Source organism: Tetrao urogallus, assembly GCF_951394365.1.
Source record: "Tetrao urogallus genome assembly, chromosome: Z".
NCBI lineage: Eukaryota > Metazoa > Chordata > Aves > Galliformes > Phasianidae > Tetrao > Tetrao urogallus.
Window position 1 is genome coordinate 4,259,312 of NC_136816.1, and position 13,476 is coordinate 4,272,787.

Consider the following 13,476-nt stretch of genomic DNA (forward strand, 5'->3'; position numbering starts at 1 on the left):
ATGGCAGCGAATCCCTCGGGACAAGGTAGGCTTCTAACAGGAGGACTCCGGGCAGAGTATCCCAGGCTACACGTTAAGTGTGTAGAAAGGGCAAAACAGGGATGGAAGGTGGGGCTGGAAGTGGCAAAATGTGTGCAAGCTCCTGGAGAAGGCATATTGCGTGGTTAGCATGAGGTGGCCCCAGGTGACCTCAGGAGCCCTAGGTGGCCGTGAAGGCCCTTCCTGAAACATGCTGCAGGCACACATGGCCATCAGCACGGAGCAGGACTTCAGCCCCTGTGCTAATGGTAGGGGACAACCAGAAGTCTGCACCAGGTCCTAGGGGGCAAGAAAGCAGCCAGGGACAGGTAGTGGGGTAGCCTAGGAGAAGCCAAATAAAATCGTAGTTGCGCTCCCCATAGAGTGCCATGGAGTGTTTCTTTGCATGGTGTCACATCAACATTGCTTCATTAAAGACATGGGAACTGTCTGTCCTGCATCCATCTATAGGGCTGAGGCATTTGGGCCAGGGAGAGGAGTGTTGTTTCAGACAATTGAAGGAGGGGCTTAAATCGCCCTCTAGAGGTGCCTTCTGGAAGTCTTAATGAAGCTCCGGAGCTTCTCTAATCTGTGGAGAAGTTAAGGAGAAAGAAGCTCCCAATATATTGTTCTTTGCTTATTGATTATGAGAACTGAATTCAGTTTCCCAGTACTGTGTCAGTACCCTTACCAAGAAGGCAGTCCTACAGAGCTGGGTACAGTCAATGCTGAAGCACAGAAACTGAAAGCACAGAACGGCTACCAGGCTCTTATCTTTTAGTTGCTTTTCCTTTTCTTTGTGCAGTCAGAATTCAACATAAATGCAGAAGAAATGTGTTGGTCCAAAAGACAAATTTTACTTGCTGCTTGACCAAAAGAAGGTAGTTTCTTTCTGTCCTGGTGTTCACTCATAGTTTTGTCTTTGAGCGCATTGACGTTACACAGTCTGAGCAGGTGGATTGAGTGTTCTGTTTGCACACTCCCTCTTAAAGAGGAAGATTATGGTGTTTTACATTGAAATATATCATCTACAAACTGCTCTGCTCTGCATTTGAGTCTGATCTGTGTACAAGCACAGTGCTCAAGGGCTGTTGCAGATCTGTTCCCCAGGCAAATTTGCAGCTATAAAGCAGTGGCTTACATTCATGGATGCATGCAGCTGTTGAGAAGAGAGACAGACAAAATATTAGTGTATCTTTTGCTGAGTTAATGTACTGAACCTATAGCCATACTGGCTAGTATGTTGTTTGTTTCATGGTTATACAATTTATATGAAAGCATATCAGAATGTAAATTGTTACTACACAATATAATGATGGATGATGATAGGTGATGTTTTGTTATGCCACCAGCCAGAGGAAGGTGAGAAAATCAAAGTACAGGAACTCCATGTTTTTTCCTAGGCATTCTGTCATCTTCTGCCTTTTGTGTGCAGCACAGGGTGGTGATAGTAAACTTCTAGCTTCTACACAGAGCACTTAATAAAACGCTTGTTGTCAGAAATACAGATATAACAAAGAACAGGACTGAACTTACAATATCTTTAATCTGGGACCTTGGCACTGAGAATCCAGGTTCTCAGTTTAACATACAGCACCACCATTGATCTGTTTAGTTGCTATAAACAAGTTGGTAATATTGTATGGACTCCTGAGTTTGCAAAACAGAGAATAGTCCTGAACTGCTCAGTAGCTGTGCACATACAGTTACAAGGAAAGTCTAAACTTAAACCTTTAGTAATAATTGCTGTGTTTGGAGGGATGTGGATTTGATGGGTGGACCACTCGATGGATGAGAAATTGGTTGAAAGGCTGCAGACAGAGGGTGGTCATCAATGGTTCTATGTCCAGGTGGAGGCTGGTAATGAGCGGCGTCCCCCAGGGGTCTGTCTTGGAACCAGTGCTCTTTAACATCTTTATCACTGACATCGATGACGGAATCGAGTGCACCCTCAGCAAGTTTGCTGATGACACCAAGCTGGGCGGTGCGGTTGGCACGGTGGAAGGAAGGGATGCCATTCAGAAGGACCTCAGCAGGCTGGAAAGGTGGGCCTGGGTGACCTAATGAGGTTCAACACAGCAAAGTGCAGAGTTTGGCACTTGGGCTGGAGGAATCCCAGGCATCCATACAGACGGGAAGGAGCGGTGCTTGAGAGCAGCCCTGTGGAGAAGGACCTGGGGGTCTTGATAGATGAAAAACTTAGCATGAGCAGCAATGTACCCTTGCGGCTTGGTAGGCAAATGGTATCCTGGGCTCCATCAGAAGAGGGGTGGCCAGCAGGGACAGGGAGGTGATTGTCCCCCTCTACTCTGCTCTTGTAAGACGTACCCATCTGCAGTACTGTGTCCAGGTCTGGAGTCCCCAGTACAAGAAAGACAGGGAGCTGTTGGACAGGGTCCAGAGGAGAGCCACGAAGATGAGCAGGGGACTGGAGCACCTCCACTATGAGGACAGGCTGAGGGAGCTGGGCTTGTTCAGCCTGGAGACAAGAAGGCTGCGGGGTGACCTCGTTGCAGCCTTTCAGTACCTAAAGGGAGCCTACAAACAGGAGGGGAATCAACTCTTGGAAAGGGTCGATAACTGCAGGACAAGGGGAAATGGTTTTAAGCCAACTTAAAAGGAGGGAACATTTAGTTTGGATGTCAGGAGGGAATTCTTTACAGAGAGTGGTGAGGTGCTGGAACAGCTGCCCAGAGAGGTTGTGGGTGCCCCGTCCCTGGAGGTGCTCAAGGCCAGGTAGGATGGGGCCCTGGGCAGCCTGGTCTAGTATTAAATGGGGAAGTGGTGGCCCTGCATGTGGCAGGGCAGTTGGAGATTTGTGATGCTTGAGGTCCCTTCCAGCCCTGGCCATTCTGTGATTCTGTTTGAAAATCATTTCTCATCAGTGTGTCATAACTGAGGATGGCTTTTTTTTTTTTTTTTTTTTTTTTTTTTTTTTTTTTTTTTTTTTTTTTTTTTGCATGTTTACGTGTTTAGTTGCAGAAAGCAGAAGGGCAGGAAAAAAAACTACAGATGGAAAATTACTTTCCCTACAACTCAGATAGGTAACTTATGTAGCTATTACATATTGGTCTTTTACTGAAGTGCTCTAGAGGCCTGGGCAGGGAAAATCTGAAGGGAAATCTCTTGCAAACTGTCAGATTTATGAATAATTTTGTAATAATGCCAGTTTTTCTCACTAAAATGGATTTCTCATGCCCCACTCTCTCAATTGTTAACTTTTAAATAAGCAGGTTTAATATTGCTTTAAGAACAAATTAAAAATACTACTGGTAGGATCTTCATGGTACTCAGCTGAGGAAATAACTTGTATGTGTTGGAGATCTCCCTTCATTTTCCCAAGTTGGATTTTTTTTGTATATCACTGACAAATTCTCTTAAATGATTTTTTCAGTACAGTGGATGGCAGATGGATAATGACTGAGTTCTGGAGCAAACTATTACTTAAAGTAAATAAATAAAACTCTCTGAGGATAAAAGAAAAAAACAGTAATTCAAATTTTCTCTGAATCTCTCCATAAATGTACCGTAGCAAGAGTTGCACTAAAAGGAAAGATCATGGTCTTGCTTGGTTTCTGATCCTAGTCCAAAAACAGCAGATAAAATTTTATTCTTACAAGTGTCTTAAAGCTTTCTGAATCATAGCATCTGCTTCATGATAAATGTAAGTACATTTAGTTCTTGTTTTTTAGCTGAGAGTAATGTATTAAAAAGCAGTCTCCTTTTTCTTGCCTGAGTCACCATGTTGTCTGACTTCCAAGCACGCGCTCAGATTTATGCATTTGAAGATAAACTAGCACTGGCAGAAGGGTACTGGGTGTCATGCCAAATTCTTAGGCAAAAAGATGAAAACTGTGTAGAATGTACGTACAGACTTGATGACCTTAGCTTGTGCTCTCTGAGAAGTACTTCAGTTCCTGTGTAGTTGTTGTATTGTCTCCAGGGTTCACGAGAAGGTCTGAGCTAGCTGCAGCTGAGAAATGTTGAATCATAACTTGTTGGCAGGATCTCACAGCCCTTGCATCTATCAGAGCACACATCCTGCTATCTTTCAACATCTTGTGCTCGTTACTGTTGCTTCTCTGGTTTTCAGATAGAATTTCTGCATTAATTGAGTAACAGATTGTCACTTTATGTACAAGCACATATGCAGGCTTATTGTTGGCCTCATCCTTATTACATATGTAAAAATTGTACTACAGTTTGAGGTCACTAGCATGGAAAATTAGGCCCTGGAAGTGTATTATTCTGTTACCATGCTTTCCTTGACTGTATTTCAAATGTAGAATCTGCTAAGTTTACCTTTCCTTTGAAAGGGAGGTTATCTGATCATCTGCTATGGCTGTAGCTCCAGAAGTGGTGTGGGAAGAAGTAGGGTCTAACTTGAGATAGAAACCTTTCTTTTAAAATGTATTCTTAAGTATGATAGCTTGAGGGAGCTATTTCAGGTTGTCAGAAATGAGAAGAGGAAAATTAAACCTTCTTATTTGTACCTTTTTGGATGGGAGCAAAGCTTTGAAGATTAGTGTTCATCATAATGTCATATTACACAGCGATTTTTAATTCCACAAAGTTAAAATTGGGACACAGAAATGAAGTAAATTTTTCTAACATTTTTCTGTCATTCTCACCAGGTTTCCAGAATAAAAATAGGGTTGCAATCCTCGCAGAATTAGACAAGGAGAAGAGAAAATTACTTATGCAAAACCAGTCTTCCACAAATCACCCTGGAGCCAGGTATTTTCTGTTCTTAGACCTGTGTGAATATCATTAAATCGAAGGGTGGGGGGTGAAGAAATTCTAGAGCAAGCTTTAAACTTACTTAAACAGTTACCAGTAGTGCTTGCTAGCCATCCTCAGTAATCAGTCAGAGACACTTTGCACACTAGGACCACATTAATATTCAAAGTTGTTCACCAGAAGTGAATTTTGGCTTAGTTAATTTCCATTTGAGAGGGAGAAAAACACATATGCTTGTTCAATTTAAGTCTATCTTAAAGAATAATTAGGAAATAAGTACCTAGAAAGTGTTTAATATTAATTAATGCTAAAATGCTCCAAGAAATGTAGGTAGCATGCTATAAGCTTCAAGGTACTGTCTAGAGAACAGTTCTAAAAGTGAGTTAACCCTGCATGCAAGACGAAGTCAATTCATACTACTACCAATCTTTTTGAAAAAGACACTGTGTTGTAAGGGTGGTTCTATGCATTAGGTGTAATGATCTAAGTTGAATTCAGGAGATTTTATTGAGATATCTCCTATTTAAGGAAGAGAAACTATGGATTTTTGTTTTGAATCAGTAGCTAGAAGATCTCGCACCAGCTTACATGAAGAAATGGAGAATGTTGTGCTTTGGGGCCAGCATGAAGCAAGAGTTAGATACTCTGAATACAGACTGAGTGCTGCCTGACATTTTCTTGAAGGAGACTAGATCACCTTTAATTCTTCATTGCTGTGTGCGGAATATTCGAAATCGCCTCACCTAGATCTCTTCTATAACTCAGTGCATAGGTATGATTCAAATGCAGCTGTTGATTTGGGAGGAGAACAGAAATCCTCACACCACTGTGTGCAAACACCGTCAGGCAAAAATACTTCCACGCTTCATTGCAGGTCCAGCAAGTTTCAGGAATGCTTGTTTGGTTTCCTTTTTATTTAATGAGATAAACATTATGCCAGTGAGTGGAATTAGAGCCTGTTTTTTTCCAAGGGGACAGAGCAGCAGACACACTCTCTGCTTTGGCATAGTGAACTGACTGATGCTTGGTTTTTGAGCCACTTACAATTCTGTGGGTGGAATGTTGTGCTATGGGCTTTGAAACACAGAGTCAGCCAAAATGAGACCATGGAATTTCTGCAAATTTGGTAGAAAAAAGCTTGGTGTATGCAAGCATGTATTATAGCCAACACAGCCTATGTAAGTGTGAATGAGGCAACTCATTTCTACCCTTAGCACAAGGGAATCCTCTCTCTCTCAATTCAGAAAACATCAAAAAATGTCAGCTTGTGATGAAACCTCGAGACAAAAATCATACTAAAAAGTTAGAGGAGACAGAATTGAATGCAACAGAAACACTTTCAATGTAAGTGAAAATATTATCTTTTAAATAAATTGAGTAGTACTTTTCTCCAGCAGTGATGCTTATCTTCATTTTTGTCATGAAATATGTTTAAATGATTTCTACCTGGCTTACATTGTACTTCTTTAGCTGATCTTACACTTAGATCTTTTTCAAAAACAGCCATGCTCATGAAATATTAGGTAATAAATCAGCTGTTGTCGACATTGCTGCTAGGAGAGATCAGCTGATGAGTTTCCTTGGATCCGTTGTTGTTTTTCGTACTTCTGTTTATGAGTGAGTGGAGCTGGACTTTGAGCACCAGTATCTAGAGCCAGTTTTAGGGAGAGTTGTCAGCTGCCTTGCATTACAGCTCTAATGGCAGTCTTCACTGATTTTTATCTGGAGGATGACTGCGCATTTTAATATATAGAGTGAGGGAAAACATCTGCTTTTAATTTATGTTTGCTTAGCAAGTTGAATTAGTCTCAAGATACAAGAGCAAAATAAAGCTGCTTATAAACTTTTATTTGAAACCTAATATAAGCTGCACTGACGTAAGCAAAATCAATTTGCATACCCTAAGCTGTTGTCAGGGGATCATTATTTTGGTTATGTTAATAGGAAGCTTTTTTTACTACAAGCAGTGAACATGCTGTCCAAGAACTGATTCTTATGCTGAGGATTGCAGAGCTCCTGTTAGTGCTTCTGTTCATAAAAATGATTTGGGACAATCACAGAGTGACTGAGAAATGGTGAAAACACAAAGCTGCAGTTCTGAAAACTGCTGATGATTATATCCCACTTGTTCCACTTACTTTAGTGGGACTTTACCACCGGGCAAAATCCACAACAGGCTTCAGGACTATGAGCCTTCCAGGTTTAGTTTGTCATCAGTTGGTTTTGCTAGGTCAAATGATACAGCTGTGATGACTCTATTTTTCCTGTCTTACTTAAGTTAACAAATAGCAGTTTTCCAAATAATAGTTCAAGTCAAGCCATGAGTCAAATAAATCCTAAGATGTGGAGGTTATGGTAGTTTAATCTGTGGGTGTATATCATGTAATCTTGTTCTTTTTTGCAGCATTGCACTTGCACGATCACCTCTAAACAAGGATTTCCGTGACCATGCTGAACAACAGCACATTGCAGCTCAGCAGAAGGCTGCACTGCAGGTAAGCTAATACAGAAGGGTGCCATTCAGTTTAGCTCTGTTTCAGGTGTGCATCCCTTCAGAGAGCAGTCCTGCTCCTAGGCAGAATGAAAAAGTCTTCAGCAGCTAGGTTTCACACATTTGTCACAATTGAAGCATTGTCTTTTGTTCTGAAGTTCTGTCTTTTGTCTCAGTATGGTTGGAGGCATAGCATAATCACAGACATTTTGTACAACTCTGTCAGTTTCATCGGGTTTAGGAATGTTTCATGAACTGTAGGGAGAGCACAAGTGGTACAGATTTCCTCATTTGAATCTGAGGAGGTGCCAAGTAAATACCTTGCAGTCCTGAGCGATACAACCAGAGGACTTGGGAAGCTGAGTTTTACATTTACAGACTATCTTGCTCATGTTGGGTGAGGTTGATTTCAGTGTTGAAATCGGAAATTGAGCAAGAAAGCCAGTGCACAGCCACTTGTTTTCTTGCTGTTCCAGCAAGAATTTGGCAGAGAGCACAGGGAAAAATTTGGAGATGCAAAACTAACAGCCCTGTTTCTGTATCTTGTGTGTTGTTGTATTTCTTTTAACTGCTAAAAGCCACAGATTGCCCAGTCCTTCAACCAGAAAGGGCTGTATAGGATTGTACAAAGGCTGTCTAAAGCCATAGGCAGCAGATGTCCCCTTCCTGTGAGCAAGCATACGTGCATCATTTGAGCAGAATGCTGATGTTCCAGAAGTGTTTGATTGTATGGCATTTGTACATGCAACCTCAGATTGTGTGACACTACTGATGCACCCTTCTAGTATACAGTCATATGTGACATCAACCATGTACCTAGACCTGTAAGTTGGTTATTGATGGGAGTGCAGGTGTGATGTCTTTGAGAAGAGTTGCCAGGAGTTCATTACCACTGGGATTTCAAGAGAAGAGAGCAGCAGAGGATGGCAGAGTTAATACAGCTGATGGGCCCTTCTCAAATATGTCTGATTTAAAATGGTGTTATTAAATTGGAATATAAGAGCAGACTGTGAGAAATACTGCTTAGTGCTGCAGAAACTATAGTGTCAGAATTGTATCAGTGCTGCAGGAATTTGTGCTTTAACAAATATTTTCCTTCTTCCAGCATGCTCACGCACATTCCTCAGGATATTTCATAACTCAAGACTCTGCATTTGGAAATCTTATTCTTCCTGTCTTACCTCGACTTGAAGCAGAATGAGTGATGCTGTTCCTCGGAACTGATTCTAGCCATAGCAGGACTGCCTGATCTTTTAATTCCTTTATTTTTGACTCTTAAATCCTTTTTCATTTGGGATTCTTGTGGTTGCCTTTGGAAGTGCAAGCTCAAGTAATGAAAAAGCAGTGTTCTCGAACAGAGGTTTTATTACATATTTCAGGCTGAGATCAAACATAAGACCTCCTTGGTATGTCAAGTGCATGGTGCTTGCTCATTTCTTCCTTTTTAAATAAATGTCCAAACCAGAGAGTCAAGAGATGTACACAATAATAAAGATCATAAGTGCTGACCAAGTATGCAAGTACCACTTTTTCTACTTTGATGAAAAAGAAAGTCACTTTTTTCTGTCAAAGCAGACATGAATTTATTATGCACGTCAGTAAGTCACCTTTTTTAATTGACATGCAGGAATATTACTGGTATTATGCAGTTTGCTGTTACAGCATTATGTGGTCTTCACAAGTCCTTTGTTGTAGTGTACCTACCTCTTTATTTTGTGAACTATGAAAATGAATTAAAATCACCAAGAAGAGTGGAAAAAACAATTGTTTCAAGCAGACTTTCAATAAAATAAAAGAATCCTCTAATTTCAGATTGAAAGTGTGGAAGGATGTTTCAGATAAATGGTTGTGAAGTTGCGTCTTTTTCAGTACTTCTGAAGTGTGTTTTGTCTTTGTTTGTTTTATTCTTTGCCTTTTTTATTTGTGATAACCAACTGCATCTCCATGCTGAAGGAAAATGTGTTGCTCTTAATTTTGTGTTTGTGGTTATGCTACCAGTATAAAGTATCTTACAGTGAAAAATAGTTCTTACATAGACATTTTTGTGCCTTCACAAAAGCTTTAGTAATAAAATGTACCTTGATTGTTTTTCCTACAGAGGTAAGATTCAAGAAACAAAAAAGAGAACTGATGTGAAAGTCAGCAGTTAGAACACATCTGTTAAATTGGTGCTCATTTGAAGTACATCTGTCCAGTGCAGAAACCTTAGCTGTCCTGTCCTGGGGTTGTAGAAGTGGTTTCAGGAGCATGGACAGCACATAAGAAGTGCAGAGAAGAGTCTGCTGAAATACTAAGTGACATTCCAGGGTATCTTTCTTCTCTCTGAAGGAGATTTCCTCAACCTGGTGAGCATTACTGAGTTACAGGCACTATTAACAATTCCATTTCTTATGTGTAAGAGAGCAGAGCAAGGGCCAAGAGATTGGTGAAGGTATGAAAGAAATGCCACCACTTCCATGTATGTCAGCTGAGCATGGAGCTGTGTAGAGGCTATGATGTACTGAAACCCTTTTAAGAAGGAGAATCGTATAGAGGAGGTTTGATAGGGCTTAAAGACGTGTAATTGCAGTATCAGCTATTCGTATCAAGTGCCCTTTGAGGGATTTGATGTGGTGAGTCATGGGAATGATTATGGTTTTTATGGATGCAGAAAATTACGTTAGAGAAAAGGGTTTTGTCAATCCTGTTTTCAGTGGTAGGGTCTCTGTAGGTTGTTTTTTTTTTATTACAAAAAGTACCTTCACCATGAAGTTGTCCTGACCACTCAAATTATTCTTCAGTGTGAGCTGAACACAATCTCTGTGTACGGAAGAGGATGAATCGTTCAAAGCTTGGAAATACACAGAGGTAAAAAAGAGGTAAGTAGATATAGCAAAAAGTTCTGATTTTAGTGTTCAGATGAGTCTGAAAAGCAGGCTGTACTTTTCACATTAAAGGAACTTTCTGCTTCTTTGAGAAAAGTTATGGAAGAGTATCTGCTTTCTTTGGAAACGATCAGTGCTGTCAGTGTTGGTGTACAGAACTGCATATGATCCAAGCAATGAAGCAGTTTCTCCTCTTTGAAACTAGTTGCTCTACAGAAGTAGCTGCCATGCATCTGGCAGTATCCATTACCTTGGTCACTTAAAAACAGGAGCTTTGTATCTGGTGCTGATCAGTTTACTTAAGAGCACCTTCACATTCTACGTGTGTGAATCATTTTATTTCAGTTGCTACAACATTAATTATTGTTTCCACTTAGCACGCTTTGTTGATGTAGAATCTTATCAGAGCCTTTGTATGCCACAGATGCTAGGTAAGAGCTAGCCCTGAAAATGAGTGCTCTTAACACTCAACAGCTCGTGAATGAGCACAGTGAGGTTGGGGTTAAGTGACGGCAAGAGTCGTAATTTGTCAAGAGGTAAAGAAGTCATGAACTGAAGCACTGAAAGAACTGAAGCACAGCTTCTATCTTTGTAGCCGTCCACTCTTGTTCTTTGACTAGGAAACTTTCCCCTGCTCATGTTTTTCTATACTGAGATACCAAAGTCATTCTTCTCCCTGTCATATAGGCTGGAAGATGCTCAGGTTTTACACAAACAGCCTGATCTGTGCAGCCACATGTGGTTCATTCCTACAGGATTTGAGTTTCCGGTTTTTATTAACAGCTTTCGCTTTACTGATCTCCCAGAAGCACTGTTATGAAAGTATTAGAAATTATTAGAAATAACTTAAATCCCCTTCACATTATTAGAAAGAAATTATACCCTGATACCTCTTTCCGGAAACTTCCTACTTGTTTTGGTGTGTGTTCAATCAGCTAAAATAGCCAAGTGCTACTTCTGACATTTTTTCAGAGGCTTTCTCAGTATGTTACCTCAATCCTTACACGAGGAAAACTTGTTACTGTTAGCACCTTCAGTTCTGCTGATGGAGAATAATAGAGGGGTTGCAATGCAAGAAGGCACTCAGCCCATGGAGCTGTGGGGATTTGATGGGAGGCACCACCTGGACACTTTCTCCACATCCCACACCAGGAGCTGGTTCATCTCCCCTCTCCTGAAAAATGCTGAGCTCTTTGATTTCTGGTTTGTCTCCTCTTTCTTGGGCAGCTCTGTGCTCGTAATTTTTTTTCTTTTCAGTTTTGTTTTCCCTAGAGGTAAACATTCCCCATTCGGGAGCAGGCATGTGAACCTTCATGCGCAGCAACGGGCCCAGATTTGCGTTCACAAGGGCAGTGTGCTCTCACTCCATCCAAACGGAGCTTACTCAATATGGGAAAATGATGAAATAATCTGTGGAACAAGGACCTGACCCTGGGGCTTCCAGGGGCCAAGTGAGAGCCAGATGCAGAAAGTGACAAAGCCAGCTTTGCTCCAAACCACGCAATGAATGAATATTCATTGTCCCACTGGCATCATTTCCAAAGAATAATGTTGCAAAAGGTGGGTCCAAAAAATGTGTTTTATGCATGGTCAGGTGTAACACCAAACTGCAGTGAGATGCAGAGGCCAAATCTCCCTCAATACCTCATACCTGAGTTCACGCTGTGCTCTTCTCTCGCTCACAGGACACACACTTCCATCAGAGATTCACCACCTTTCAGTTCTACAGTGTTTTCAGTATATATTGTTCATTCTTTTAGAGATGTTATTATAGCTCTATTTCTCAGTTTTGATACTCATAGCAGTGAGTATCTCCTCGCCATCTCCTGCCATTACTTGTCTTTCTTTCCTATAAGCTGTTCCTTGCAATGATGATTTCAAGTGGCAAAAGGGTGATGGGATTTCCTAATACACAAAGTATAGTGTGAGTTATACACCTTTCTTTATGACAGCCAATCTGATTTCATAAGTAACTCCATAAATAGTATTTACAGTGCATTACCAAATGCACCTTGCAATCCCACATAAAAATGACAGCTTTTAGAAAGAGGCCGTTTCCATGAGGAACAAAGCAAACATTGTGAATCACTGCTGTGATTCTTACCGGTCTGATGGACAGTGTGTTATTTACCAGCAAATGTTAGCTTTCCTTTCTCTCATATTATTGAGAGCTTTTTTTCCTTTCACAATAACAACTCGGGATTGTGATTTTAATTCTTTCATGTTCAGCATCTGTATTTGAAAAGAATAATGATAAAGGAGGAATCATCCCTTGGTGGCTTCAACATCCTTGCTGCAGGTGAATCAGTTGGGAGATGTTACTCTCATCACCAGTCAGATGGTGACCGACAGTAACACCGCGGTGTTCTGCTTTATTCTGACCTGGCAGGGAGAGGTGACAGCTTGTTTCTTCTGTATGCAGACCACTATGTGCAGACCTCCTCTTTGCCCAGGAAGGCTCAGTGCCTGGAGGTGTTGAGAGCTGTGTAAATGAGGCACTGAGGAATGTGTTTTGCGGGCATGGTTTGGGATTGGATTAGATGATCTTAGAGGTCTTTTCCAACATTAATGATTCTATGGTTTGCGCTCCTTTGACATGTTTCTCTCCCCAGGTTTGCGGGAGACTATTGTCATGCAATGTGCTGTTGCTTTCCTTGCTTAACAAAAATGTAAACCGAGCCACAGAAGGGAGGAGTGCTTTGCTTTTCTTCAAACTTCCACATAGCAGTAGGTAATCAACGTCCTTCTCTTCCTTTCAACAACTGAGTGCTGAGTGCCCAGTGTCTCATTGCACTGCACCCATTCCCTGGGCCTAGCAAATCAAAGTGGCAATGCATCTCAGAAGGAAACGAAGTTCCCCGCACCCCACATAGCCTCCTTACTGCAAGCCCCCTCATTTGCAATGTGCAAATTCATGTGTATAGTTACAACACACAGACTCTATAATGTCAGAAGTAGGAGTAGATTTTTGTCATGCTTTCTAGATTAGCTGCAAAGCAGAGCAAATACGTGCTCTACAAATACATATATGCACATCGTGGCAACAATTATGTCTTCATTTAAGATCATCTGCTGTTTACTACATGCATTCCAGCTTTTCTCCACACTACTCTGGGCACAAACTGAGACACATTTGAATGCTGTAAATCTCCTCAACTATATTATTCTTCTTTCAGTTTACTTTCTTTCTCTACTATTTTAATGCATCTTTTTGAGGATCAGTTGTCTGCTTTTAAACATTTGACATAAAACTGTACGTAGTGCAATTTTGCTACAAGTGAGTAGAGACTTTTTGTGGAGGATGCAAGAAGAACAAGAGTGAAAAAGCTTTCAGTTGTGCATTTTTGTTGTTTTGGGCATCTC

The 13,476-nt window shown here is 41.0% G+C and overlaps 1 protein-coding gene across 1 annotated transcript; it reads left to right on the forward strand.

Annotated features, from left to right (window-relative positions):
- On the forward strand, positions 1–8,450 carry INIP (INTS3 and NABP interacting protein; the record flags this gene model as incomplete). Its single annotated transcript, XM_079548218.1, has 4 exons — positions 1–25; positions 4,653–4,755; positions 7,163–7,253; positions 8,355–8,450. 4 exons carry the CDS (start codon positions 1–3, stop codon positions 8,448–8,450), a joined length of 315 nt encoding a protein of 104 aa, XP_079404344.1.
- Between the last annotated feature and the right edge of the window lie 5,026 nt (positions 8,451–13,476).